The sequence below is a fragment of the Branchiostoma lanceolatum genome, chromosome 15 (genome assembly GCF_035083965.1).
Source record: "Branchiostoma lanceolatum isolate klBraLanc5 chromosome 15, klBraLanc5.hap2, whole genome shotgun sequence".
NCBI lineage: Eukaryota > Metazoa > Chordata > Leptocardii > Amphioxiformes > Branchiostomatidae > Branchiostoma > Branchiostoma lanceolatum.
In genome coordinates, this window is record NC_089736.1 from 4,441,716 (window position 1) to 4,467,185 (window position 25,470).

The 25,470-nt window shown below is 39.9% G+C and overlaps 1 protein-coding gene and 1 long non-coding RNA gene across 3 annotated transcripts; one reads left to right on the top strand and one right to left on the bottom strand.

Annotated features, from left to right (window-relative positions):
- Nucleotides 1-1,341: 1,341 nt before the first annotated feature.
- On the bottom strand, nt 1,342-16,084 carry LOC136420805 (uncharacterized). Of its 2 annotated transcripts, XM_066407911.1 has the most exons (11): nt 13,806-16,084; nt 12,439-12,507; nt 10,775-10,827; nt 9,424-9,646; nt 5,336-5,374; nt 4,743-4,876; nt 4,043-4,107; nt 3,652-3,778; nt 3,122-3,227; nt 2,360-2,552; nt 1,343-1,687 (listed from the first exon to the last, which is right to left on the bottom strand). In XM_066407911.1, the coding sequence occupies exons 1-11, from the start codon at nt 13,861-13,863 to the stop codon at nt 1,474-1,476; spliced, it is 1,281 nt and encodes a 426-aa protein (XP_066264008.1). In that variant the 5' UTR covers nt 13,864-16,084; the 3' UTR covers nt 1,343-1,473. The 2 variants fall into 2 exon arrangements, with proteins under 2 accessions (XP_066264006.1, XP_066264008.1); XM_066407909.1 differs by lacking the exons at nt 12,439-12,507; nt 13,806-16,084 and having other exon boundaries at nt 1,342-1,687; nt 10,775-12,133.
- On the top strand, nt 5,473-8,310 carry LOC136420700 (uncharacterized). Its single transcript, XR_010753290.1, has 2 exons — nt 5,473-6,675; nt 7,094-8,310. It is a non-coding gene; the product is annotated as an uncharacterized lncRNA (long non-coding RNA).
- Nucleotides 16,085-25,470: the final 9,386 nt, after the last annotated feature.

Below are 25,470 nucleotides of genomic sequence, written 5' to 3' on the forward strand. Positions count from 1 at the left end.
TTCACATAATGCTATAAACTTGAGATTGATTTTGTTAACTCCATCCAACAAAGGCCACATTGCTTCCGAAGCAGTTCAGAAATACTATATTAACTAAATTGTATTACTTTAGCCACTGTTCATCTGTTAGCTGACATGATTTGATTTAAAACTTTGTTCCAATACAAGAAAGGTAGCAACTGGAATTGTTGAAAGTCCTACTGTATTAAGTTCAAGAAATCTTTAAGAGAGTAAGACACTTTTCTGGGTTCTCGTTTATTTTCCAGAGTACATAGGGCCATAAGTAAGATGCCTTTATAACGTAATACATTATGTACATAAATCATCAGGAAGAAATTTAGCTCTGCAATGCTTCCATTAAAGTAAAGTTTGCAGGGAAGAAGTTGTTTTCTACTTTGACCCATTGTGCAGCCTAGTTAACCAACCAAAGAAATTACTTCTTCGGCTGCAAACTTAACAAAAACAAAAACTTGCTCATAGGCAACTCATGCGGACTTGCATAGCTACGCACAAGTGTGACAGGGCCCATAGGGTTACAAGGTATATCATTGATGACGCTTTCCTGTGGTCCACTTGATCAAAATCGACAGAAGTGTCTCGGGCCTTAGGAATAACGTCTGGCCTGCTGTTGCTATTGATTTACATCTGTATTCACGAAATGCTTTCACATAAATCATTGATTCACAAGACATTGTACAACAAAAGCCGGTCGATTTTCTTATCATAGAATGGGTCACGCAAGTATAGCAAAAGTGTCAACGCATATACAACTCTCTTTATTGATAAGCATACTTTCTGGAACACAGAATGTTTGATGTTGTCCTTCCTTAGTAACCACGCACTTATCAATATTTATTAGTCTGAAAAAATAATCTAGCACAATATGCTCAACCAGACAACCAGAGAGAGGAAAATAATGAATACTACGACTGTTTGCTTCTCAAAACTATATAATTATATACTATCACATAGACTACATAATATATAGACGTACATATTTTCGGCATGTTATGTACATAAAACTCCGATTGCTAATACATTATTAGTAACAGCTGAGGGTAAAATTATATCTTTTGCTTCATGATGTTTCTTTTAGAAAAGTTCATGTAGCTCTTTTGCAACTGGTTATGTAAAATGAGAATAGGGGAAATCAACTGATTTTCTTTTCGAATATTTCACGTTTTGTCGTTTCAATATATACAGCATATACTAGAATATGTATGGTTACATTAGGAATATTGTCAAGTAATCATTTAACCTTAGTTAGATATGTTCAATAACTTTAGAAATTATATTCACGGTACTGTAGCGGAACTTCCTGTTTTGATTTCTCATGTTCTGGTTGATAAATTGTTTCTCGTCCAGTTAAGGCGTGTACCACGACAAGTGTTTCAGCTTCGATGAAGGTTAGACATTCAGGTAATAATTATAAGATATGCAAGATGACAATTCTTCAAGCAACTGGATAGATTTTCAACGTTTTCCTAACGCATGGACAGATCGTGTGTAGGAGGCCGCGGGTGCGATTCTAACGGGCAGGAGGTAGGGACTGTCTTTCCTGCGCTTGAAGATGATACAGGCCAGGAGAAGGGCTTGCACACCTACAGCAATGCAGATGGCTGCGACGTGTGAGATGAAGTATTCACACCTCTCTCCGGTGTACCAGCCTCCAGAGTTGGAGTCGCATCTAAAGACCATACAAACACATGCGTTCAAAACTCTCCAAGCAATATCTGCATTTATTTAATGATGAAAAAAATAAACTGTTCTCCAATCCAAGAAATTGACTCATCGTTATTTTCGACCGAATCTCTTGATTTTTTTTCAGCGATATGACCCAAGTCCCGAAGACACTTTTTCGCATGTGTGACGTCAGCACTGGGTCAAAGTTCGTTGGAAGTCGGTACCACGCGCCCTCCGTTCCGGTTGAGGAGACTGAGATATTCGGTCGAAAATTTCAGTGAGTCAATTTCGTTGAGTCAGATTTACCAACTCAGATGAAATTTCATGATGATATCTACATTCATTTATTTGATTTACATTCCTGATGCAAGAACTATGGTTTTGCAAATAATCATGTGAATACCTTGATGAAGGCTAGACATTCAGTTTAACAATATCCAAAGATTGAATTCAGTCTCTGATGGAGATTACGTCCGTTTTTTCGAATGAAATTCATCCCTCTCCTGAAGAAATGACATCTATTACTTTTCTTCATCTCTCTTCTGAAGAAGAGTGTTGGATGTCACCACAACGTCCGGAAGTAATTTCTGCATCCTATCCCGTTATAGAGGTTGAATATCCATTAAAAAGATCCGAAGAGAATGCTTGAACGTAACAAAACTCAATTGTAACTTACTTGCAAGTTGGATGCCCTTCCAGCAGGTGGGTACAGAATCCTTTCGTGAGACAGTAGTTGACCATGCAGCGTGAGATACAGGAGAACTTTGTGGTGTCGCCTTCCTGGTAACAACTGAATCCGCTGTCGCACTCATAGTACTGGCAGGGGTTGTCATACTGCACTAGCTGTTCCAACGCCTCCTTATTAACGACTGTAATGCAAGAGACAGTTTTGTTGAACGACTAACGAACTATCCCGGCATTGATACACAATACAAAATCTACTCAAACAATGGGATTAATTTTGTGCAAATGGTCAGACGTTTCAGATACACGTAGCATCCACTGTCTTTCGCCAGTGCCTTTTTCTGTGCCAATAGGTTACATTATCCCAGGGCCTTAGCCCGGGACCTCAAGTCCTCCCTACTTTGCCCCTGATGGGGCCATGTTGGGGTGATAATAATGATGATGATGATAAGGAAAAATCTTGTAAGCAATCAAGTTAGCTAACGTTCCACCCATACAAACATTAATTCTTCGGCATTTATTTCGGTGAAGAATCCATAGCATGCAGTGTAAACTATGGCTAGTCGTAAAATTACATCTCTACATTTGTTATTAACATATTTGTCAGTGCAAGGCCAAAAATGACGTCTTGACACTGAACTAAGCTCAGATAACTGGAACAGTATCTCTTGTCCCTAACTCAGCAAGAAACATCTTGAGTTGAGATCAAATCATTGAGAGTAGGGTGTACGTTATTGTTCAGATGTAACATTACCTGATTGGCTTGTGAATGTGAGTTCTGTGTTCCCTAGAGGGTTGAAACCATCCACATTCAGGCTTTTATCCTTGATGGCTGCAGGAATGCCAGTCCTCCGGAGTACCTATAATGCAAATGATTTATCTATTTCAGTAATGTTTACACAATGTGAATTTAAGCCCAGTATGGTACAAACAATGTCAATTTCTGTACAGTTAAGTAATTTTAGTACCAATGTGACAATGCTCACAATGTTATTGTTTGTAACTGCCCCGAAAATAAATTTTGATGACGCCTCAGGGGTAAGCCAAATGGTTATAATAGTTATGCTTGAAATTGAAGCTTTGTGGACTATATTTGGAATATAGCTGATGGCCAATCTACTTGTGTACACATCGCTTCATCCTCTATATCCACTAAATGCAAAAAGTATCAATGTGTAAATACATGACATGTAAGCGGCAGATAAGAATTCAAGGCACCTAGAGAACCCTGTCACCCCATACCGTTTTGTGACAATAAAAAAACAACAACATCATTGCTAGAACCTTGTCAACACCGCCTGACGCCATGAGTCGGTTGTAGGCGTACTGGGCAGTGTAGGCTACAGCCGTGTACTCCTCTACCTGCCTCTTCCTCCTACTGCCCTGAGCAGAGGTGTCTACCGTCATGGAACTGTTGTATGGATGGTAGAAAATACTTTTAGTAGGAACACATGCTATACATGAAATTCATTGAGTGCCTTGTCAAGTCGTTCGGCTGCCAGCGTGCCGCAGGTCCAGTGAGAGGGGGGCTTGACGGTCAACCATGTTTATGCAAATTTATCTATGAATGATTACAGCTGGCATGTGATAGATACAATGTACGTGATCAAACACAAGTTCAGTATGTTTCAACTAGGTGTACACTAACTAGATAAAATGATCTTGCCAAACTCACTTCAACTGATCGACAACAAGACTGTCGAACCCACTGTTTCTGACTCTCTCGAAGTAGGTGAGCATCTGTGAAAGGAGAAGACATATGTCAGAAATTGTCTTGATACTGGAATGTGGGCACATGATGTGTTTGGGTTACGGGAGGGTGAGTGTAACTCCTTCCATTGCCGTGCACATAGTTGTCATCACCAGAAGCAATGAATTTCACAACCGGGCATGTCAAATTTTAGGGAACTGCTACATGTAATCTTCACAGCTTTGAGTACCGAATAAAGCCCACCATTATTGTGATCATTATTAACTCATCAATCCACGATCTCTGGAAATAGCTCTTGCTTAACAGTGACAAAAAGGGGCCCCGCCGGGTAGTTTACGGGCTTTAACTTTCGAACATGACCCCTATGTGGCCCTGTGGGACGCCCTGTGGCTACCGGGCCATTTTTGGAGCACGTCCGGGCCCCAGGATTCTTTTAAACTGGTAGTTAAAATCAACTAGGGACCCGGTAACAAGTAGACAGCGTCTGCGTGAGTATATCGAGCGGTACCCCCTGTATCCGGCAGCCCACCGGGACAAACCTTTGGTTTCGGGGCCCGGCCAGGGCTATACACCCCCTACACTACTGGCACCGACGCAAATGTGACCGTAGCATTAGCCACATACAATTATGGTAGAAATCAATGATATTGAGATTGTATCTCACCGTAGTGCTGAAGGCCCCTGTGAATGTTTTGTATTCCCTGGACCAGGCTCTGGTGAGATCTCGGTGCCAGGGTTTATCAAACACGATTATCGATGATATCGACACCATAATGTCTGCTGGTATTTGGTCTGGAACTAGACACAACAAGAGTAAATAAACATCATCTATTTTAGTCCAGCTGTATGGCTGAAAAAATTGTGCAAGTTTGCATACAAGCATCAAATTTGGCCCATGTGTTGAATGTGTTCTAAACAAATATAGATATTGAGACATTAATTTTTGTCCAGAATTACTTTTATAGCATTTTGGCAATTTTCATACATACCATGCATGTAAATGTATACTTTAAAATTTCTATTTTGGAAGAAGCGTATCAAAAGTATACAGTCAAGCTTACATGACAATGTCATTTCAGTATTTCCAAGGAACATAAAATGTTGCACAGAAATGGATGTAATTTTTGTTAAACGTAAACAACTGATAAATCTACTAATTACATAGCAGGATAGCTAACTGCTTGAATGGTGGTTGCCTAGGTTTTGGCGTAAAGTAGTTTCACAGAACAGTAGTGCTCATAAGTTTTGAAACGTTACCTAGGTAGGCAGTCCGCGGTGGAGCTTGCACGAGATAGGCTGAGAATAACATGAAGGATAAACATATTTGTGAGTTTTATCTATCTATCTATCTATTGAGAGAGATTGCAACACATGTGTAGTAGCTACAATTGTTTCATGATATACACTACCAAAAATGATTTTTCTTGTTTTTTCTAGTTTTCTTGTTTTTACTTAATTCGTGGACAAATTTTCTTGAATGAAGAACTTCCATGAAAATGATAAGAATAAATAAGAAAAGCACAAGGGACCATTCCAAGAATCTTGTCTTGTAAATTCTCACAACAAGAAACATTTTCTTATTTTTCTTAGATAAAGAAATAATTTCTAGAAAGGATTTTCTCTCATAAGAATTTTCTAGAAATTGAAGTTAAAAGTTCTTGTTTTTCTTGTATGGAGAATCTATTTCTTGCCATGTATAAGAAAATACAAGAATTTTTTTCTCCCCTATCTTCTTTTTCTGGTAGTAAGAAAAAACAAGAATTCAAGATTATGAAAACAAGCAACAACTAGAATTTTATTCTTGAGTGTTCTTTATTTTCGTATCAAGAAACCTTGAGAAAGAAATTCTTGATTTTCTTGGGATGTTTAAGAAAATAGAAGAATTCTCTTCTTGCCTTTCTTGAGGTATCCTGCTTAGAAAAACAAGAATTTTCAAGATATTTAAGCTAGAAGACAAAGTTTGAGTCATAACTAGAATAATATTCTTGAATGTTCTTGATTTTCGTATCAAGAACCTTTGAGAAAAAAATTCTTGCTTTTCTTGGGAAGTTTAAGAAAATAGAAGAATTTTCTTCTTGCCTTTCTTGGGGTATCCTGCTTAGAAAAAACAGAATTTTCAAGATATTTAAACTAGAAGACAAAGTTCGAGTCATAACTAGAATGATATTCTTGAATGTTCTTGATTTTCGTATCAAGAAACTTTGAGGAATGCATTTCTTGTTTTTCTTGATAATAATACTTTAAGAAATACAAGAAATAGAAGCCAAGTTAAATTTTCTTTAAAAATCTTGATTGTTCTAGCAAATATCTGCATAAAATTTTGACCAATGGCAACACTTGCCATGTGATCTTTTCCTAACTCCTGATTGGTGTTTTCAAATGCCACAGGCAGTTGACAGCAGGGCCAAAGCTCTGAGAAGTACATGCCTTCAAGTGCTGTTCACTTCTAGTTCTATTTTGTATTAATTGAAGACTCAAGTCGGTTTCAAAGTCAAAACCCAGGTACAAGAGAACATAATACAAGATGGGGATCATGGTCTGAGCCTGCAGCAGATGCCAAATTTTGCACGGAAACACTGGATAGCAGTATGGAAAAGGTAAGTGCCCCCCTCCCCACCCGACTGTATGAAAATCAGCTCAACTTTATTTATCATATGAAAAAAAAAACTCAAAGGGCCCCTGGATGGTTTAATCGTCAAAAGCATCAAGCATTAGAGATAATGATAAGTATAGCCTCTTTGGGTCCAACTCAAAACATCTTTTTGGCCGATGAATTAATAGATTTTAATCAAAAAGCGATCCGCACACATTGGAAGATTACATTCCACCTCTGAGGGGTGGACTATTTTAAACGTATTGTTTCTGGAAAACATATGGATACGTTAAAGAATGATAAAACATATGTGTTTTGTGAAGAAATCAATTCAATTGGAACTTTCACATCTAGAAGCTGGAATTTAGTTAGCTCAACTCAGAAAGTAAAAATGAATAACATAGTCTTCATTTTTCCCCCAGATGTTGGAAGGTGCCAATGGGAATGCCAATGTCAACAGAAATGGGCTTGAAGGGTTTGGTTTCCATAGTCGAAGATGATCATCTGTTAACACTGCCAAGTCAGATGAGGCTGCTCTACACCACCTTCCAAGACGATAAAGAATTATATATTATGAAATATATCATATGTAATAAATCATATAGCATGTTAATTACATAGCAGTTTGTAATCTTTATGTCCTTTCAGTTTCAGTAGGCTTTGTATCAAAATTAGTTTTGGTATTTGTACAACAATATTGTATATAATGTATATTATTATTATACCTATTACTTTTGAAATAATACACTGTAAAGCTTTGCCAATGTCATTTTTTTATACCAGACTCCACAATTTACAGAAATATTAAGCCATCAACATGTCATTTTAACTGTAACTCTTGGAGTGAGATTCTTATTGTAAGAACATCAGTCTTAAGAGTAAGAAAACATTTCTAGGTAGCAAGAATTGTGTTCTTGAAGTAAGAAAATCATTCTTGTTGTAAGAAGATTAATCTTAGAAGTAAGCAAACATTTCTTGACAGCAAGAATTGTGCTCTTGGTGGAAGAAAAGTATTCTTGGTGTAAGAATATTAATCTTAGAAGTAAGAAAAAAATTCTTGGCAGCAAGAATTGTGCTCTTGATATAAGAAAAGTATTCTTGTTGTAAGAAGATTAATCTTAAAAGTAAGCAAACATTTATTGACAGCAAGAATTGTGCTCTGGATGTAAGAAAAGTATTCTTGGTGCAAGAATATTAATCTTAGAAGTAAGAACAAAATTCTTGGCACCAAGAATTGTGCTCTTGATATAAGAAAAGTATTCTTGTTGTAAGAAGATTAATCTTAGAAGTAAGCAAACATTTCTTGGCAGCAAGAATTGTGCTCTTGATGTAAGAAAAATATTCTTGGTGTAAGAATATTAATCTTTGAAGTAAGAATACATTTCTTGGTAGCAAGAATTCTGCTCTTGATGTAAGAAAAGTATTATTGGTGTAAGAATATTAATCTTAGAAGTAAGCAAACATTTCTTGGTAGCAAGAATTGTGCTCTTGATATAAGAAAAAATATTCTTGGTGTAAGAATATTAATCTTAGAAGTAAGCAAACATTTCTTGGTAGCAAGAATTGTGCTCTTGATGTAAGAAGATTAATCTTAGAAGTAAGAAAACATTTCTTGGCAATAAACAATCTTTGCTCTTGATGCAAGAAAAGTATGCTTATTGTAAGAAGATCAATCTTAGAAGTAAGAAAGTATTTTCTAGGCAGCAAGAATTATGTTCTTGAGGTGAGAAAAATATTCTTTGTATAAGAAGATCAGCTCTAGAGGTAAGAAAGTATTTCTAGGCGATAACAATTTTTGCCCCTGAAGCGAGAAAAGGATTCTTGATGTAAGAAGATAAATCTTGATGTAAGAAAACATTTCTCAGCGATAAGCATGTTTGGTCTTGAAGTGAGGAAAATATTCTTAGTGTAAGAACCTAAATCTTGAAAATAAGAAAGCAGTTCTAGGTATTAAGATTGCAGGTCTTAAGTAGAGAAATGCATTCTTGTTATAAGAACAAAAAACTTGAAAAGAAGAAAGGATTTCTTGGCTGTAAGAATTTTGGTCTTGAAGTAAGAAAAGACGTGTTGGTATAAGAACCTAAATCTTAGAAATAAGAAAGTAGTTCTTGCTATCAAGAATTTTGGTCTTAAGAAGAGAAATGCATTCTTTTTGTAAGAACATAAATGCTAGCAGTAAGAAACCATTTCTAGGCAGTAAAGTTTTGGTCAAGAATACCAGCCTTTAAGTGAGAAATTAATTCTTAGTATAAGAACCTCAGATCCATGTGTCTGAATCAAGAATATACATAGAAAAAAAATCTTACTGCAAGAATTACTTTCCGGCAGTAACCAAGGTCATTTTTATAAGAAAGATTTTCTTACTACAAGAAAAAGCTCAGTAAGTAAAAAATTGCTTAATTCGTGGACAAAACCTTTTTCTTGAATACAGAAAAATTTGCTTGCATGAAGTAATATTTTTCTGTATGTAAGAAAAAACTAGAATACAAGAAATTGCATTTTTGGTAGTGTAATCATCTAAATTAGTCATACGGATATCATCAACTTATTGGTCATAGTAATTTCAAAGCCCAATTAAAATGATTGACTGTGTTCTGAAATTACCGATTTCCTTCTTCGCGCAGTGAAATGTCAAAGCCTTCCTAGACTGACTGACAGTAGTAGTAGTTAGTAGTAGTAGACAGAGTAAGTAGTAGTAGTAGAAGTAGAAGAAGTAGTAGTAGAAGTAGTAGAAGGCATAGCATAAACTTACGTGGTGCAGGTGTAGTTGTCACCGTAGCCACTGTGGTGTTAGAAGTGACTTTTGGTCTCGCCGTTGTCACCTTCACAGTCGCCGGTTTTGCTGTTGTCACCTTTGCTGTTGTCGCCTTTGCTGTTGTCACCTTTGTTGTTGTTGTTGGTACTGCAGTTGTTGTGGCCATCGTAGAAGGAGCTAAAGTGGTAGCTTGAGGCGTGGTTGGGGCAGCTACAGTGCTCTGTATGGGTGTGGAATGGGGTAAGGTTGTGCTTGGGGAAAGGGTTAGTGATGGGGATAGGGTGGAATGGGTTTCATGTGCAGTTGATACGTGGTTTGTTGTTTCCTTTATAGTTGAAATAGCTGAAGTGGGCTGTTGATGTGTGGTTGTTTTCGTTAAAGGTGCCAAAGACATTGCTTTTGTGCTGGTAAATGGGGATGGTGTCACCGGTGCTTCACCAGAGGTTGTAGTGCTATGTATCCCCTCCTTTGTAGAAGCACTCAAGCTCGTAGACTTGGTTGCGATTCCCGTATGTTCCTCCCAAGGCGATGTCTTCTGTAAGACGTCTATAGTGGTCAGAGTACCTCTACCAGTACTAGAGATACTTTGTGTCGTACTATCCCCTGATGATGTTCTCTGCAAAGGTTCTATAGTGGTCCGTGTTCCTGTACTATTGATACTATGTATCGTGCTATCCGTGTGCTCTTCCCTTGATGTCGTCCTCTGCAATGGTTCTAACATAGTTCGGGGACTTGTGTTAGAGAGGGTAAACAGTGTGGGTAACGATGAACCATCTCGATGTGTAACTGATTTGTGACTTGTTACACCCTTAATCAAAGTGGTGAGAGTAGAATGTCGTGCGGTTTGTCCACTGAGCTGTGAATGTGATGCTGCCACCGAGGGTGATGCTGTGGTTAGGCTGGTGTCAGGGGTAGTCGCTGGAGCAGTGTGGTTGGAAAGTCTATCCCAATCACCAATATATATGATGCTAGGAGAGGCTACTATGTTAAACATGGGATCGGTAGAAGATGGGGATGACTGTGTGTTTGACAATGTAGTGTTTGGGGTGGGATGGGTTAGGGTATGTGCTTGGGTAGAGGGATGAGTACCAATGCTGTATCTCATCGTAGAAGGAGTCGGATCTTCAGCATTTCCTGTAGGCAGTGTGGTGTTTTCATGTACTGTTCTCGATACGCTTTCGTCCAGTGTTCTCATTGTTGATGTGGTCTGATAAATACCACCTGAATGTTCGTCTGTGGTAGCAGCATTTTGAGTTGTATGCGACGTAATATTATTTACTATGTTACTTTGATTATGTGAAATTAAGTCAGTATGATACATTGATACAGATGATACTTCAGAACGTACAGTGGTGACGTCATCGCCCGCGGCTGGTTGATCCCCTCCAGCATCCGGGGCCCCTGTGGATGGCAATGTAGTTACTATTCCGTCTGTCTGACTTCTATACGTAACGGAAGGTAACGTCGTCACCGTTTCCACTGTCGTATAGTTGATATCATACAGATTATTTTCACCAGTTCCTATGACGGTACTGTTAACGATACGCCCTAACGTCGAAGTTACTATTCCGTCTGTCTGACTTGTATACATAACAGAAGGCAACGTTGTCACTGTTTCCACCGTCGTATAGTTGATATCATACAGGTTATCCAAATCTGCACCAGCTTCTGTGACAGAATTGTTAAATATACGCTCGTATGTCGAAGTAACTGCCATTTGGTCCGCCGAAGCACTTGCATTTTCATTGGGCCTACTAGTATGTTTTGGATTTGCTGTGGAATTCATAGATTCAGTTGAGGTATTTAGGAAAGAAAATAAAAGATCTAGAGATTCAAGTGTTGTATTTTCTATTGGTAATGTCATAACGTCTTCAAGTTTTGTTAGCAGTTCTGTCGTATGTGTGTCGCTGTGTCTTGTGACGTCCTGTACTCCAGGTGTTGCTACTGCTGTATGGTTGGTTTCATGCAAATTGATAATACTGTGGGGTTCTTCACCGAAGTCTGTGACTGAAATATTTTTTATAAATCCTTCTGTGGATCTGTCTGTCATTTGGTACACGCTCACATGTTCCATGGGATCGTCAGTATATTGAGGTTTTGCTGTGGAACTCAGAGTTTGCTCTGTTGAGGTATTGGTGAAAAGAAAGTCGAGAGATTCGAATGTCGAACTGGCATTTTCACTTCGTAATGTCGTAACGTCTGGCAGTTCTGTTTGCAGTAGCGTCCGTTTAGTCTCGCGAGAGTTGGTCACGCGACTTGCGTCGGACACTCCAGTTGTGGTCACTGTTGTCTGATTGGCATCATGCAAATTATACATACTTTGAGATACATCATGAGTCCTAGTGACTGAACTATTACTGATACGTCCGTATGTTGAAGTAACTGTCCGATGGTCTGAAAAACTTACATCTTCAATGGAGTCACTGATAGCTTGTGTTTTTGCTGTGAAACTGAGATTTGGCTCAATTGTGGTATTTGCGAGAGGAAATAGAATAGATCCGAGTGTTAAACTTCCATTTTCTCTCTGCAAGGTCATAGAGTCTAAAAGTCTCGTTTGCAGTAGTGTCGTATTTGTCTCGCGTGAGTTTGTCACGCGACTTGTGATGTTGTACATTCCTGTCGTAGTCTTGTCTGAACCAACACCTGAGGATGAAATCGTTAAGATAGCTCTAGTATGTAACGGTCACAGTACTTGTCATTATTATATTGATGGTCTTGTCACTTACTATAAACAAGGATATAGACGTGAAGAACAAGATATTCTAAAAAGTAGTAATCCTTAAAAGTGCGTCTGTCTATTAAGATACGAAGCTGTAGAATGGCTAAGTGGACTGCGAAAGACTACAGGGTCTAGATAAATGAATTAATCAAAGTTCTCTAAATGAGCTTAGCCAATATCCGTGCCTTTAATATATAGTGAAGAAAAGAAGGCAGTGCCGCACACAGTGAAAAAATCTAGACGAAAAAATCATTGTGATTTCACCCGATTTGTTTCCACTACATATGAAATACCTCCTTGTACGCTTGGTGTTGTCTCCGTAGGTCCTGCAACTGACTGTCCAGTTATTAAACATGGCAGTACTAATATAGGGAGACAGGGAGATCATAGGATTAGAGAGATTTAAATGACATCACGGAAACCTGTCTTTGAAAGGCATTGTATGAGTAACATTGAGTCACGGAAGCCGTAGACTTTGATTTTTGGGAGAAGAATAAAAATGAGTCACTGTACTTGATATCTTAATGCACTGATGCCAACTTCTTTCTCCCTAAGCCTGCTTACATATGTAAGACATCGTGATAGGAATCAACCAGGCTGCAACGTCTTAGGAACCATTGAGGGAAACCTCAAATAGATATGATATTTGTAAAGGACGAAAAGTGGGTTTGGTTGGACAAATTTGTGTTTGGTTGCTTCTGCCTTTAACCATGCTTACCATTACATATATTTTATGTTACGTTTAGGAAGGTTAGACATCAAGGTAAGCAATGTATAAATATAGAGGACAAGATTAGGATATCATTTCCGGGCGTTTTGAGTGACAGCCATCACTCTTCTTCAGTGTCAGTAGTAATTGATGTCAATTGAAACGTCTCGAAATAATATCTGAACATTGTCTAGTTGTAGAGATTGATTGACGTTAAAAGCATTTTCTATTTTTTTATAAATGATGTCCGTAACGGCCTTAATCTGAATCCAAGCCTTGTAGGTATCGTTTGTTTATCTGCATTAATAAGATTGTTACAACATATCTAAGTATATGCTTCATTTTGTAGTGAAATGGGTAATTTACATGCGCCAAATGGTGAGAATCTTGTCGACAACATACGGTGGAGTCCATGGAAAAATTGTGTTATTTTTTTTTCATAAAATTTGCCTCAAACGTTTTCATCTTTCCAAACTAGATTATCTACAAAATTCATCAGCGTTTTCGTGGTCCAAGGTAATCGTAGGGTCGCATTTGAAAAGCATGCAGAGGAATTAATAAAAGAATAACAAAAACACACAGAATGTGATTTTGCTGACCCAAAATATGCTGACCTCAAATAACATGGTTACAAACAATTTCCACAAGTTTATATTTGTGGGCCAGCGTTTCCCTGGATTCACTCATCACTACATTTTTGGGTTGACAAAGGTAGCAACATCAACATCAAAACACAGAATTTGTTTAAGGGCATCTTATACAGAAACAAGCTGCCTTTCTGTGCTGTAGTAACCAGCAAATACATGAGGGAGATTCCTACGTTTTTAAAGAAAGACAAGCAACAAAGCGTTGGATTGTGTGCTCCTCAAACATCTTATATAATTCTGATCTGAAGTATACATCCAAAAAATAGTTGGTTGTTCAATTCAACATTGAATTTCCAACACTCACCTTGTATTGTAATGATGATCACCAGCACTACAGTCCTTCTTACATGTATATCCTTCATAGCAACCGCCAAAACTACGAGAAGCTTGTAGAATTTCTACTGGATTCTCTGATGAAAAGTCTCAGGTCCTGACTTCAGAATGTTTGTTTCTCCTGTGCAAAATACACCATCTTGATCGTAGACGTAGCTGAAAACAAATTCCTCCCAACGGGTTGCTCGCCACAAATACTTTGTATGTTTGGTGGGTATCTCAGTTCCTCTCCATGTTCATTAAAGAGCAACATCACTCAGGATTCCCAAGGGTAGAATTGTAGTCTCGGAGGGAACATCAAAGATTGATCGAGTTAATAGGGTCTTTGTTGAGCTGCCTTTACAGAAATACCTTCGTGTAAGCATAAAATTGATTGTCAGACTGATTACCGAGTCATTTCCGCTTGATAAAGCTTCTTGGCATGCAAATCACGTTATGTTCTACGCTTGACGTCAACACAAATCGATAAAAGTTTGCATATTTATTCTTGGCCTGATGCTTAATATGCATGTAATTTTTACTAACTCAAAATGGTATCAGAAATTCGTTTATAAGCAAACAAACGTCCCTTCCACTTATGCTTTTATCTTGATTGTGAATTAAAATTTGATTTTCTTAATCTCAATTAAAATGATCGATATGTTGTTATACAGTATGACTTTATTTTCCATCTGGGATGAGTATATGCAATTGTATGAACAATAAACAATGTGTACAGTTAAACATAGTTAAACTATCACCGAAGGAAAAGGATTCCCATATGATTGCATATGACAGGTGAGGTACCCAAATGAACATAAATGGTTATACCGCCTTACTAAATATACTTGGGCGGCGACCTCGCTGCAACCGTGTAGCGATTTAGATTTGGCAGATCGCTCAGTTAATTTCATAAAACGAACCTTTATACGCTTTGGGTGTTCTGTTGTCTTTTCGATCTGATTTTTACATTTTGCATGATATTCCAATTGTGAAATCAGGGGTTGCACAAATCCAGTCTAGATCACAGCAAGGTCGCAGTGCAATCGCCGTCCAGTGGAATAAGGGCTATGATGAGGTATATAATATGCATTTGGCGCTATGGGCACAAAAGTAATATCGATTCATACTTCTTTCCTTAACTTCGATCTTGTGAACATTAAATTTGCAATGGCGCACATAGGTCGATCAGAGGGTAAGTGCCAGTGATGGATATATACTGGTCTATCAGATACAATTGCCGATAACAATTCACTCCTTATATCCATCATCATAATTTAGTGGTCATCGATTAAACGTATTACTACGTGAATGGTATTGCCTTGAATAATACCTGGAGAAACAAGACACAACAAAGTCTGACCCTAAGTGAGAAATTAGTAAATATGGTTTACCCGAAACAACATATAGAGACCATGATCTTCTACTTTGTATCCTGAGTACTGACATTGCTAAATACGTTATTTACACCTGTTTTGTACAAGACATCGAACCCAATTTCCAGTGCTTTCAAAGCCAACTGAAGCAAATATGCCAATATATGTCAATGATGATTATACCTTAGATGTTTTGGTTAAATGTTTTATGTTCAACTGTTATCCTTCCCTTACGTCATCAACATTCATCTGCTCGTAGAATTTTGCAGAAATGACTAATTTTCGTCTTGGGCCATGGAAAGAACAGGGAGGATGATAGGCTCTGTGAATGAACCAAATTGCCTGAGATTTTGATATATTTTGATGTAAAAGGAGGCACTTGGGTGAGACGAATTACGCAACGAATCAGCAAAAAACTTTTCCTACGTGAGGTGCTGCATATACGGTTCATTTTCCTATCTATTTACATTGTTATAATGAGCTATGTTTAGTTCCGATTACAATGTATGTAGAAATAGAACTAAAATGATACAGACATATTTGTGTTGTAATGAAGTGCCCATATATTAAGCAATAAAAAGTATCGCGCATGGCTGCCAAACACACAGAAACTATCACCGTTCAATATTTGAATATTGATTTTTTCTTTATACCACCTATCTGTTAATCACCTTCTGAACATATGACCGCAACCAAGCCTCTTGCTGAAAAGTTATTATTTCTTTACATAAACCATTATCTCTCTTAGTTGTCTTGGCATAACCATGAACAAAATACCTTTAACTTACTACATTCAATAGCTATAGGAACACATGGATCTGTGCTATCGTGGGTAGTAAAAATAAATTTGGTCCCTCCTGTCAAACCTTGCACTACTCGACCTGGCCTTAACAAATTTACAAATGTACGTCCAGGTAGACATTGTCGTCATATTCCTCCATCTCAAGTACCTCTGGAGTACCCGACTTAGGAGCACCTTTTCCGGGCACTTCTTTCTTAGACGCCTCAGCCGCGAAGGAACCCTGGTCTCCCACAAAGGCCATGTTCTGGTATAAAGAAGTGTCTTTTGCTGGCTCATGACCAAGACTTGTATATGTGCTTTCGTTGTTTTCTTTCTGATTCCCTTCGCCCAAACTTGTGTAGGTCTTGGCTTCCATAGTGTCAGGGTTGAGCGCTTGGTAGGGAGATTCCTCCTCTTTGTTCTGTATGTAGCGACTAGTGGTCTTTGTTATCCCAGTAGATGCCGATTCAGCCTGTTGACCTGCAGTTCCGGCGGATGTCGCTGGGGTGTAGGAGTCTCTTGCAGCGGTACGTTTTGCAATTGTCTTCCTCCGCGGAGGAGGGACAGGAGAACTCCCTCCGCCAATCGTTGCATATTCTGCACCACTAGCGACTTCTGTAAGAACTGCCTTTCCCGACATTCTGTGAGTGTGAGTAAAGACAAATTCTATCAGTTCAGATAACTCATCTGCTTTGCTTATAGAGCATTATTGTTCAGTCACTGCAGTGATACACCAGCATTATCCTATTGTTATGGTATCTGCATGCTTGATAATTTATATATTGTATATTTAACCTGTTCTAAGGAGAAATTTTTATGGATAACAAAAGACAAACTACCTTTTAAGCTTGATAACGACGAAGCCCATGACAGCAAAGGCGGCTACAACAGAAATGACCAGAAGGACAACAGCTACTATGTAGCCTGTGCATACTGCGTTGGCTGCGGAGGATGGGACATTCTGGAAAGGAGATGTAATATGTCAATGTTTCACTGTTATTTACTTCATTACTTGTCCATTGTTAATATTGTCAGGCGAACGGTAAGCTTTTCTCGACATCAAAAGATGGGCTGATACATTTGAAATGACACCAACAGCTAGATACGATTTCATTAGTGAGTGTATGGTGAATGATTAAGAATAATTAAGGACGACTTGGGGATCTGCGGGAAAATATCGGCAACGGTGACTATAGGAACATACCGGCATCTCTCTTTTTATATACGCTGAAATTGCATTTATGATATTCTTCACACAACAATAGCAGCAGTCACTAAGAGGACAGGATGCTGGTCGTATGCACTGAGGAAAAGCATTTGCTTCACATTCAAATTACTGTGAACCTCCAATTGCAACAATATCATTTTGGGTATACATTTTGAATTAGGAACTGTGTGTGTGTTTACCTGCTGGCAGACACCGTTCCCATTCTGGCAGTAGTTGTCCTCACACATACACTCAGAGATCACTACGCCTGGGTACTTTTCACTCAGGAGACAGGAGCTCCCCTCCCCACACTTTAGACTGCAAAAACTTGAGTCGTCTGATATCTGCAGAAGCTCTGTAATGCCGCAGATCAACAGTATAACAACTGAGTACAAATGCAGAATAGTAGTCATATGATACCATGCATACGCATTACGCAACTATATATGTCATGTAAGGCCACACCAACTTAATCTTATGGATGACATCCGCGCGCGCATTGATTTTCGCTTGTTGTCCAAAAAAAAAAAAATCACCGCCTCCAAGGCTACATGGAACTCCGGAACTTGCTGACTTAGATTGCCGCAAAAGGCTAGCATTGTGCCGGCTTATCGGAAAACTGGGGCGTATTTGTGGATTGGTATGCCATCGATGTTGGCTAGGGAAATTTTGCGTTTGCACAGTTGTACGAGAGGATCGCGGCGGCCATGCAGCGAGTATTGCCCAGACAATTTCAAACACGACCTATCCAGAGTGGCTCTCACACGTTTCTTTTGCAATAATGAGAGACATGGGAGAGGAATTGAGGGATTGGCAGAGATTTCACAGTGAGATTTGTAAGCGTAAACCATGGAATGCTTAATATGGAGTTCAATGCCATGTATCTTGAAACTGCCCAATTATGGGTGTATATGAGTTATAATTCTTTTTCACAGTCATATATCATCCACAGTCCTTGGAGCCAAATACCTTCTAATAGTATGCTTCTTTGGTCGTTCTTGTCAATATATTAAAAATCAATCACTAGCGCTGAGTCTGCTGTGATGAACAAGACAACCTACATGTACCTCCTACAAATAAACTGTGTTCTGTGGTTCAATTCGCAATACCAGCTTTGTACTAGTAGTCCTGTGGTTTTTCTTTTTTTTCGCCCGCGCGCATTAGTTTTGGGGTCTCCAGAGGATGTCATCCATAAAATCAAGTTGGTGTGGCCTAAGTATATGAAACAAAAAGAATAATCTTATATGAGTTATGCTATACTATGACGAATCTCCAAGCAGATACTTGAACAGAATGCTGCAGTTTTCTTTCCAGCTTTCTCACCGATCATACTATACAGAAGTCGGAATACCCTGGTAGTCAGACTTGGGGATCGGGCCGTTAGCCAGTTCCTTCAGCGGCCAAAGGCAGTCAGTCCGCCAATCTAAATTAGCGCCAGGGGGGAGTTTTAGACTGGGAGAGTTGTCCGGCCCTAAAACTCCAACGTAGGGCTAATTTAGATTGGCGGACTGACTGCTTTAAAAAATCTAATCAAAAGAACTTGCTAATGGCCCGACCCCCAAGTCTGACTCCCAGGGTAAAGTCTGAAAAGTAACCAAAAATTTGATTGATTTCCATGTCCAATATCTTGGAGATTATCTTCAACGGAATTCCGCGCTTGTCCGAAGAACCCAAAACAAAACAAAAAGCAACACGATACTCCTTACCATCTGCAGTGAGAGTGATTGGATGTAGACTATTTCCATCAGTGACGTTGAGTGTGCCATCAAACGTCCCGCTGCGGATCAGTTCTTGTAGGTTTGTCTGAGCTTTCTGGGTGATCATTGAGTCAGGTTGCGATTCTGCTGTGTTAAAGATGGTAGCAAACCTGGCCACTGTGCTCCCCTGGCTAGAAATGTAGGACTGCCATATGAATGTTTGTCCTTTTCAGACGTTAATCAAAACAGAAGTCACTTGAAAGTTCATCTGTGTTGGTAGAAGTCATTCCGAATTAAAGTTGAACTATGAATTGCCAAGTGAACACAAAGCTAGACTTACCCAATTTTTTTACTGATCGGCTCCAGTCTTTGTCAAGGAATGAGCGATGTACTTCCATTGTGACGTCACGTTATGCAGATAGACCACGTGAATCAAGCTGATCAGTCAAAAATTTGGATACATTCAGTTTTGTGTTGGCAAGACACAGTTCAAATATGATTCAGAACAAAACATAAGTCACACTTCTACTTCACTAAGATGTGTTTCTCGCTTCAACCTGAAAATAGTATCAACAATTACACCCTTACATGTTTCTGTTAGTATAGACTGATGTATGAAACGCTACTTACACAAATCGAATCAGCCTGACGTCAACATATCCTGGCTGGCCGACATATGCTAGAGAAACCTGAAGTATGCGTACGGAATAGCAGAGTTAACAGTAGAGTAAACAGTGCCTACAACTTGATACAAAAATATGAACAAAATAATTCCTCCTTGAACAACAAAAAGGACTACTTTCATAAGATACATAGTATCCATAATCAAATGTCATAAGTCATATCCATAGAAAACAGCCAACTAGATATTCTATAATTAAAAGATCATAGGTTTTTTTTAATACACTATCTTTACCCCGAGGCCTGCCCCTACTTACCCATTGTATAAACGCATTCGATAGGGCCTTGAATACAGGTGAATTCCTGTCGTTCAACTCTGGTGTAAAGGAAAGCTCTGAAACCAACTGATACGGTATGATTCTTCTTGCAGTGGAGACTACAGTGGTGGTCGTGCCCTCTACTGTAGTCATTGCTGCTGTCGTGCCCTCAACTGTAGTCGGTGCTGCTGTCATGCCCGTAACTGTAGTTGGTGCTGCTGTCATGCCCGTAACTGTAGTTGGTGCTGCTGTCATGCCCGTAACTGTAGTCGATGCTGCTGTCGTGCCCACTGCTGTACTTGGTGCTACAGTAGTTGGTTGTGCTGTACTTGGTGCTACTGTAGTTGGTGCTACTGTAGTTGGTGCTACTGTAGTTAGTGCTACTGTACTTGGTGCTACTGTACTTGGTGCTACTGTAGTTGATGGTGCTGTAGTTGGTGGTGCTGTACTTGGTGGTGCTGTACTTGGTGGTGCTGTACTTGGTGCTACTGTACTTGGTGCTACAGTAGTTGGTGCTACTGTAGTTAGTGCTACTGTACTTGGTGCTACTGTACTTGGTGCTACTGTAGTTGATGGTGCTGTAGTTGGTGGTGCTGTACTTGGTGCTACTGTAGTTGGTGGTGCTGTAGTTGGTGGTGCTACTGTACTTGGTGCTACTGTACTTGGTGCTACTGTAGTTGATGGTGCTGTAGTTGGTGGTGCTGTACTTGGTGCTACTGTAGTTGGTGGTGCTGTAGTTGGTGGTGCTGTACTTGGTGCTACTGTACTTGGTGCTACTGTAGTTGGTGGTACTGTAGGTGATGCTGCTGTACTTGGTGGTGCTGTACTTGGTGGTGCTGTAGTTGGTGGTGCTGTAGTTGGTGGTGCTGTAGTTGGTGGTGCTGTATTTGGTGGTGCTGTACTTGGTGGTGCTGTACTTGGTGGTGCTGTAGTTGGTGGTGCTGTAGTTGGTGGTGCTGTACTTGGTGGTGCTGTACTTGGTGGTGCTGTACTTGGTGCTGCTGTAGTTGGTGGCGCTGTAGTTGGTGGCGCTGTAGTTGGTGGCGCTGTAGTTGGTGGCGCTGTAGTTGGTGGCGCTGTAGTTGGTGGCGCTGTAGTTGGTGGCGCTGTAGTTGGTGGCGCTGTACTTGGTGGCGCTGTACTTGGTGGCGCTGTACTTGGTGGCGCTGTACTTGGTGGCGCTGTAGTTGGTGGCGCTGTAGTTGGTGGCGCTGTAGTTGGTGGCGCTGTAGTTGGTGGCGCTGTACTTGGTGGCGCTGTACTTGGTGGCGCTGTACTTGGTGGCGCTGTAGTTGGTGGCGCTGTAGTTGGTGGCGCTGTAGTTGGTGGCGCTGTAGTTGGTGGCGCTGTACTTGGTGGCGCTGTACTTGGTGGCGCTGTACTTGGTGGCGCTGTACTTGGTGGCGCTGTACTTGGTGGCGCTGTACTTGGTGGCGCTGTACTTGGTGGCGCTGTACTTGGTTCTGCTGTACTTGGTTCTGCTGTACTAAGTTCTGCTGTACTAAGTTCTGCTGAAGTTGATGCTGTAGTCGTTAACGCTGTGGCCAATGGTGTGGTCAAGACCATAAAGAACAGCAACACTCTCTTGGCCAGATGGCCACCGGAAGCAAGCATTATGTCGTTTACGACTGTCTATGAATCTTGCCTGGTGATTCTTTGTCCGTCAATGACGACGACTGCGCCCTGAGAAGAAAGCCACATTTTTTTTTCATATATTGATTACTGTGGTATATGACTGCACTGAAATTTTTTAAGCTGAAAACGTGATTATAAACAGACATTTGCTTCATAGTATCTGTATTTTGATCGTCTATGATATGTTAGAGGTATTGCATCATGAATCAGAATGTCTGGATATTCTTCATCTAGTTTCTCTAATCACTAAATCATGAAAATTGCACAATGACAAAGTTTGTGCTAAGAGATCAGCACCGAGTTTCTTCATTTATTCATGTAATGCACACCAGTGGCGAAGAATCTTAATGTTTGGTGCACATGCTAATTATACCGTCCAGACGACACTGTTGCATCGAGTGCCTCGCACACTTGGCATACACAAAGATCGCAAGCTTGCAATTTAGTGGTCAACATTTGTCCTAATTACTTTCCTCGGCATTCAGAGCGAGTCAGTCTTTGTCTCCATATAAAGTGAATATTACACACAGCATCCTGACGGCGAAAGTAACCACATGGTTAAGGTACTGTAGATTTGCCATTTCGCAGTGACCTGTCATCGGTAACGTATCTCACCGCAAAGATATGTTCTGTCTACTACCACTCTTCAACCGCAAAGTCATAGAATACTAATTTATTTCATGATCATAACCGTGCAGCTAACTTACTGAATTTACAGTTACTGTACCATTAAAGCTACGCAGTACCCAGTACCTCAGAATTGAATTAACCTTTCTCTTTGCATTGGGTAACAGTTATGTCCAATACACATATTTAGAATGCCTCTTTCTACAGTAAAGAAGCTTTCAAGCATGTTCTCACAGTAATTTGTTATCATTCGTCACATCAGCAAAACCTTGGTTTGCAATTCGGTAGGGTTGCCTCACTCTAAAAGAATTTCTTCCTCCTGTTTAACATACGACGTAGGCCTTGAAATGAAGAAAATGCATAATGTACTCTGACTATGTCAACTGCAATGTTGGAACGAAGCCAAGTCACGCACCTACCCTAGTCACATCTTTACTTCCTTGTTGTACTTCCTGCATTAGTATAGAACTAAAGTGAGGTCTTATAAGTAAACACAAAATGTTTCAATACCCCACACTTATTCATCACACTAATACCATATGTCAGTTGCATGATTCAGATGTTGTTTTTCTGATGAAGTTTTATGGATTTCTATCATCATAAAAACTTCGTTGAGCCTATCAATGTACTTGAGAGTTGTTTAGGAATTATATCATAGCCTGTCTGTGATGCTAGTAGTTAAGAAACGTTTTGGGAAAATGTGTAATGTGCAGTGTAATGTAATGCATTATAAACATTAGGCGTGGGTTGGTAATATAATCATTCTAAACGGATCAGACGAAGAAGACTTGGAAGGGGTGGGAATTGAAAAAAAATGTACAGATGATGTACAAACTGAAAAGTACTACTAATTTGTACATGGATATTACCAGCAAGTATTATGGTAAAATTCACTGTTACAAGCCGTTTTCAACGTATGTACTTCCAAAAACTGTTCAAGGCCATTCATTTTCTTCTAGTCTGTGCACGTTTCAACAAGCAACACACACAATGTCTACTACCGTCTGTACTAATACATAACAATCATCGTCATAAATGACCTTTCGAGAACAGAATAATTAAAACATAACACAAGAATCACCGAGTCAAATGGCAGAAAAAAAATGCAATTAAAGAACGCCAGGGTTAGACTACCTATGTTTTAACTTTTATAGATGACCTTGGTGGCCATCTTGTTTCCTTCGCTAAGCTCTTCCTACCTTGCACCTGTTGACTGTTAAGCAAGCTAAAGCACAAATGTTACTTGCCCATATAAATAAATAAAGCTGTTACCTGTGTTTAGTTCTAGTGTCGTCTTCAAGGATAAAACTAGTTCTTAAAGCTTCACTGTAGCTATTTTCAAGGACAAAGCACCTGTAGAGCACCTGTGCTTGTTTCCCCCAGATGTCATCACCCAAGTGTAACTAGGCTTAAAGACACGAGTAGTCCGCTAAGCGGAACAGGTATGTAGCTGTAACGGGATATGCCTGTTTATTTTTGTCTTCGTTGTCTTGGCAAAAGCACATCATTGTTGACCTTTCTCCCCTGCTTACTATTCGTGAGGTGGCTGGATGTTATTTGATGTTACCCCTCTGCCCATTTCACCCGATCAGGACATTTAGGTGTACCAGTGTTGTTCGGCTGAGGCTATGTTTTATACCAAAACACAAAAGGAGGATTAATGAACACATGTTTTCTTTTTGTAAATGGCAAACATATTGTTCTGAAACATAAGATGGTATCAAACTTGAGTTGCTGCTTATTGCTATAGTTCACTCCCTTTGCCTTAGGTATTGGAGGGAGAGATACAATGTTGTTTAGGAACTGTTTCTAAAAGCTAATGTTGCAATCTAAAATTCAAACTTTTGTAGTTGGTAACAGGCAGACCAGCTGAAGATGAGACCCCAAAAACCAGACTGTAGCCTGTTGGGGGGAAGAAGCAGACTTTGATCAGCAGAGCAGTGAAAGAAGATGGGGAGTTGTGAGTATGGTTTCTTTGTTAACACAAGACAACACCCTCATACAGAAGTACACTCACTCCCATTTCTATCTTGCCAACTCTACACTAAGTGTTTTAGACCCAGTCACTTAACCTTCACAACTCATATGACATCTTATGTGAGAATTTTAGTTTGATGTGATAAAATGTTGTTTACTTTTGACCGAATATTACGTACAAGGTCAAGCGCTCAACATGGCGCCCAGCGCGTCAGTGACGCCGTCAACAGATTCCAGACAACCTGCCCAGAACAGCCTTTGTCTTCAACACCATGTCAGACCAACGTGACCGAGACACCAATTGTGCCTAAATCCACCATTCCAAGAACACTACAGGGACTTGAAGACGCGAAAGAACAGATGCAACAGGAATTGGAAAATGGCGCGCAAACTGATGACGCCATAACCGCCGACCCACGCGACCCCCCGGTGATTCCTCCGGCAGCCAACGTAACTTCTACAACAGACAAGTCGAGTAGTCCACAAAACGAAGCAGGTACGTCAAACCTTCCTCAAGGATACCTAGATCGTATGGTTTCCATTGAAAAATCCATCAAAGTGAGTGACTGTGCTTTCAGCGATCTACAGAAACAATACGTAGATACGATCGGTAAACTCAACGCCTTCAGGGATGATCTGATCATGAAAGAAAAGGAACGAGAGAAGACCCATGCGAAGACAATGAACACCATATCTACACAGCTCGAAGCCGCTCAGAAGGCGCTTGAATCTCACATCAGAAAGGCTACATCAAAACTACAGACCGACCTCACCAATTCTCGCAAAGACCTGGCCCAACAGAAAGAAAAACTCATAAAGGAGAAAGACGAAGCAACCCAAGAGATCATGATCGAAAGAAACCTGTGGAGAGAGAGACATCGTGATATGTCTCTTAAAGTCGATGCCTTGTCTGCATCAAATGTTGAACTACAAGACATTATAAAAAAACAAGATTCAGAAATCCAGGCACTTGTAAATAGATCAAAGGAGCTGGAAGAGAAGTTTGCATCTGGCCATTGTCATGTAACGAACTCTCTACACAACAAAGCCCCCTTTCCCCATGACAATGACGGGTCTATTTCACATGACAATAGCCATACTACCGTGAATCAGCAGAATAACAATTCAACCTTTGTTCTCGGCGTCCAAACGCCCGTTGTCAATGCCAAGATGTCTACATCTGTGAACACCCGCAAACTATCTGCAGACAACACCAACTTGAGAAGTGAGGATATCGAGGGAGGTGTCAGAATCTTCGCGGATTCACTCTTCCGAGATGTTGATCCTAACCGAGCCTTCAAAGAAGAACGTACAAATATTCACAGAAGCAGTACCATAACGGCGGCCATCGACAACATCAGCAACATCAAAGACTCCACAACTAAGACTGTTATTCTCCACGTCGGATCCAACGACCTA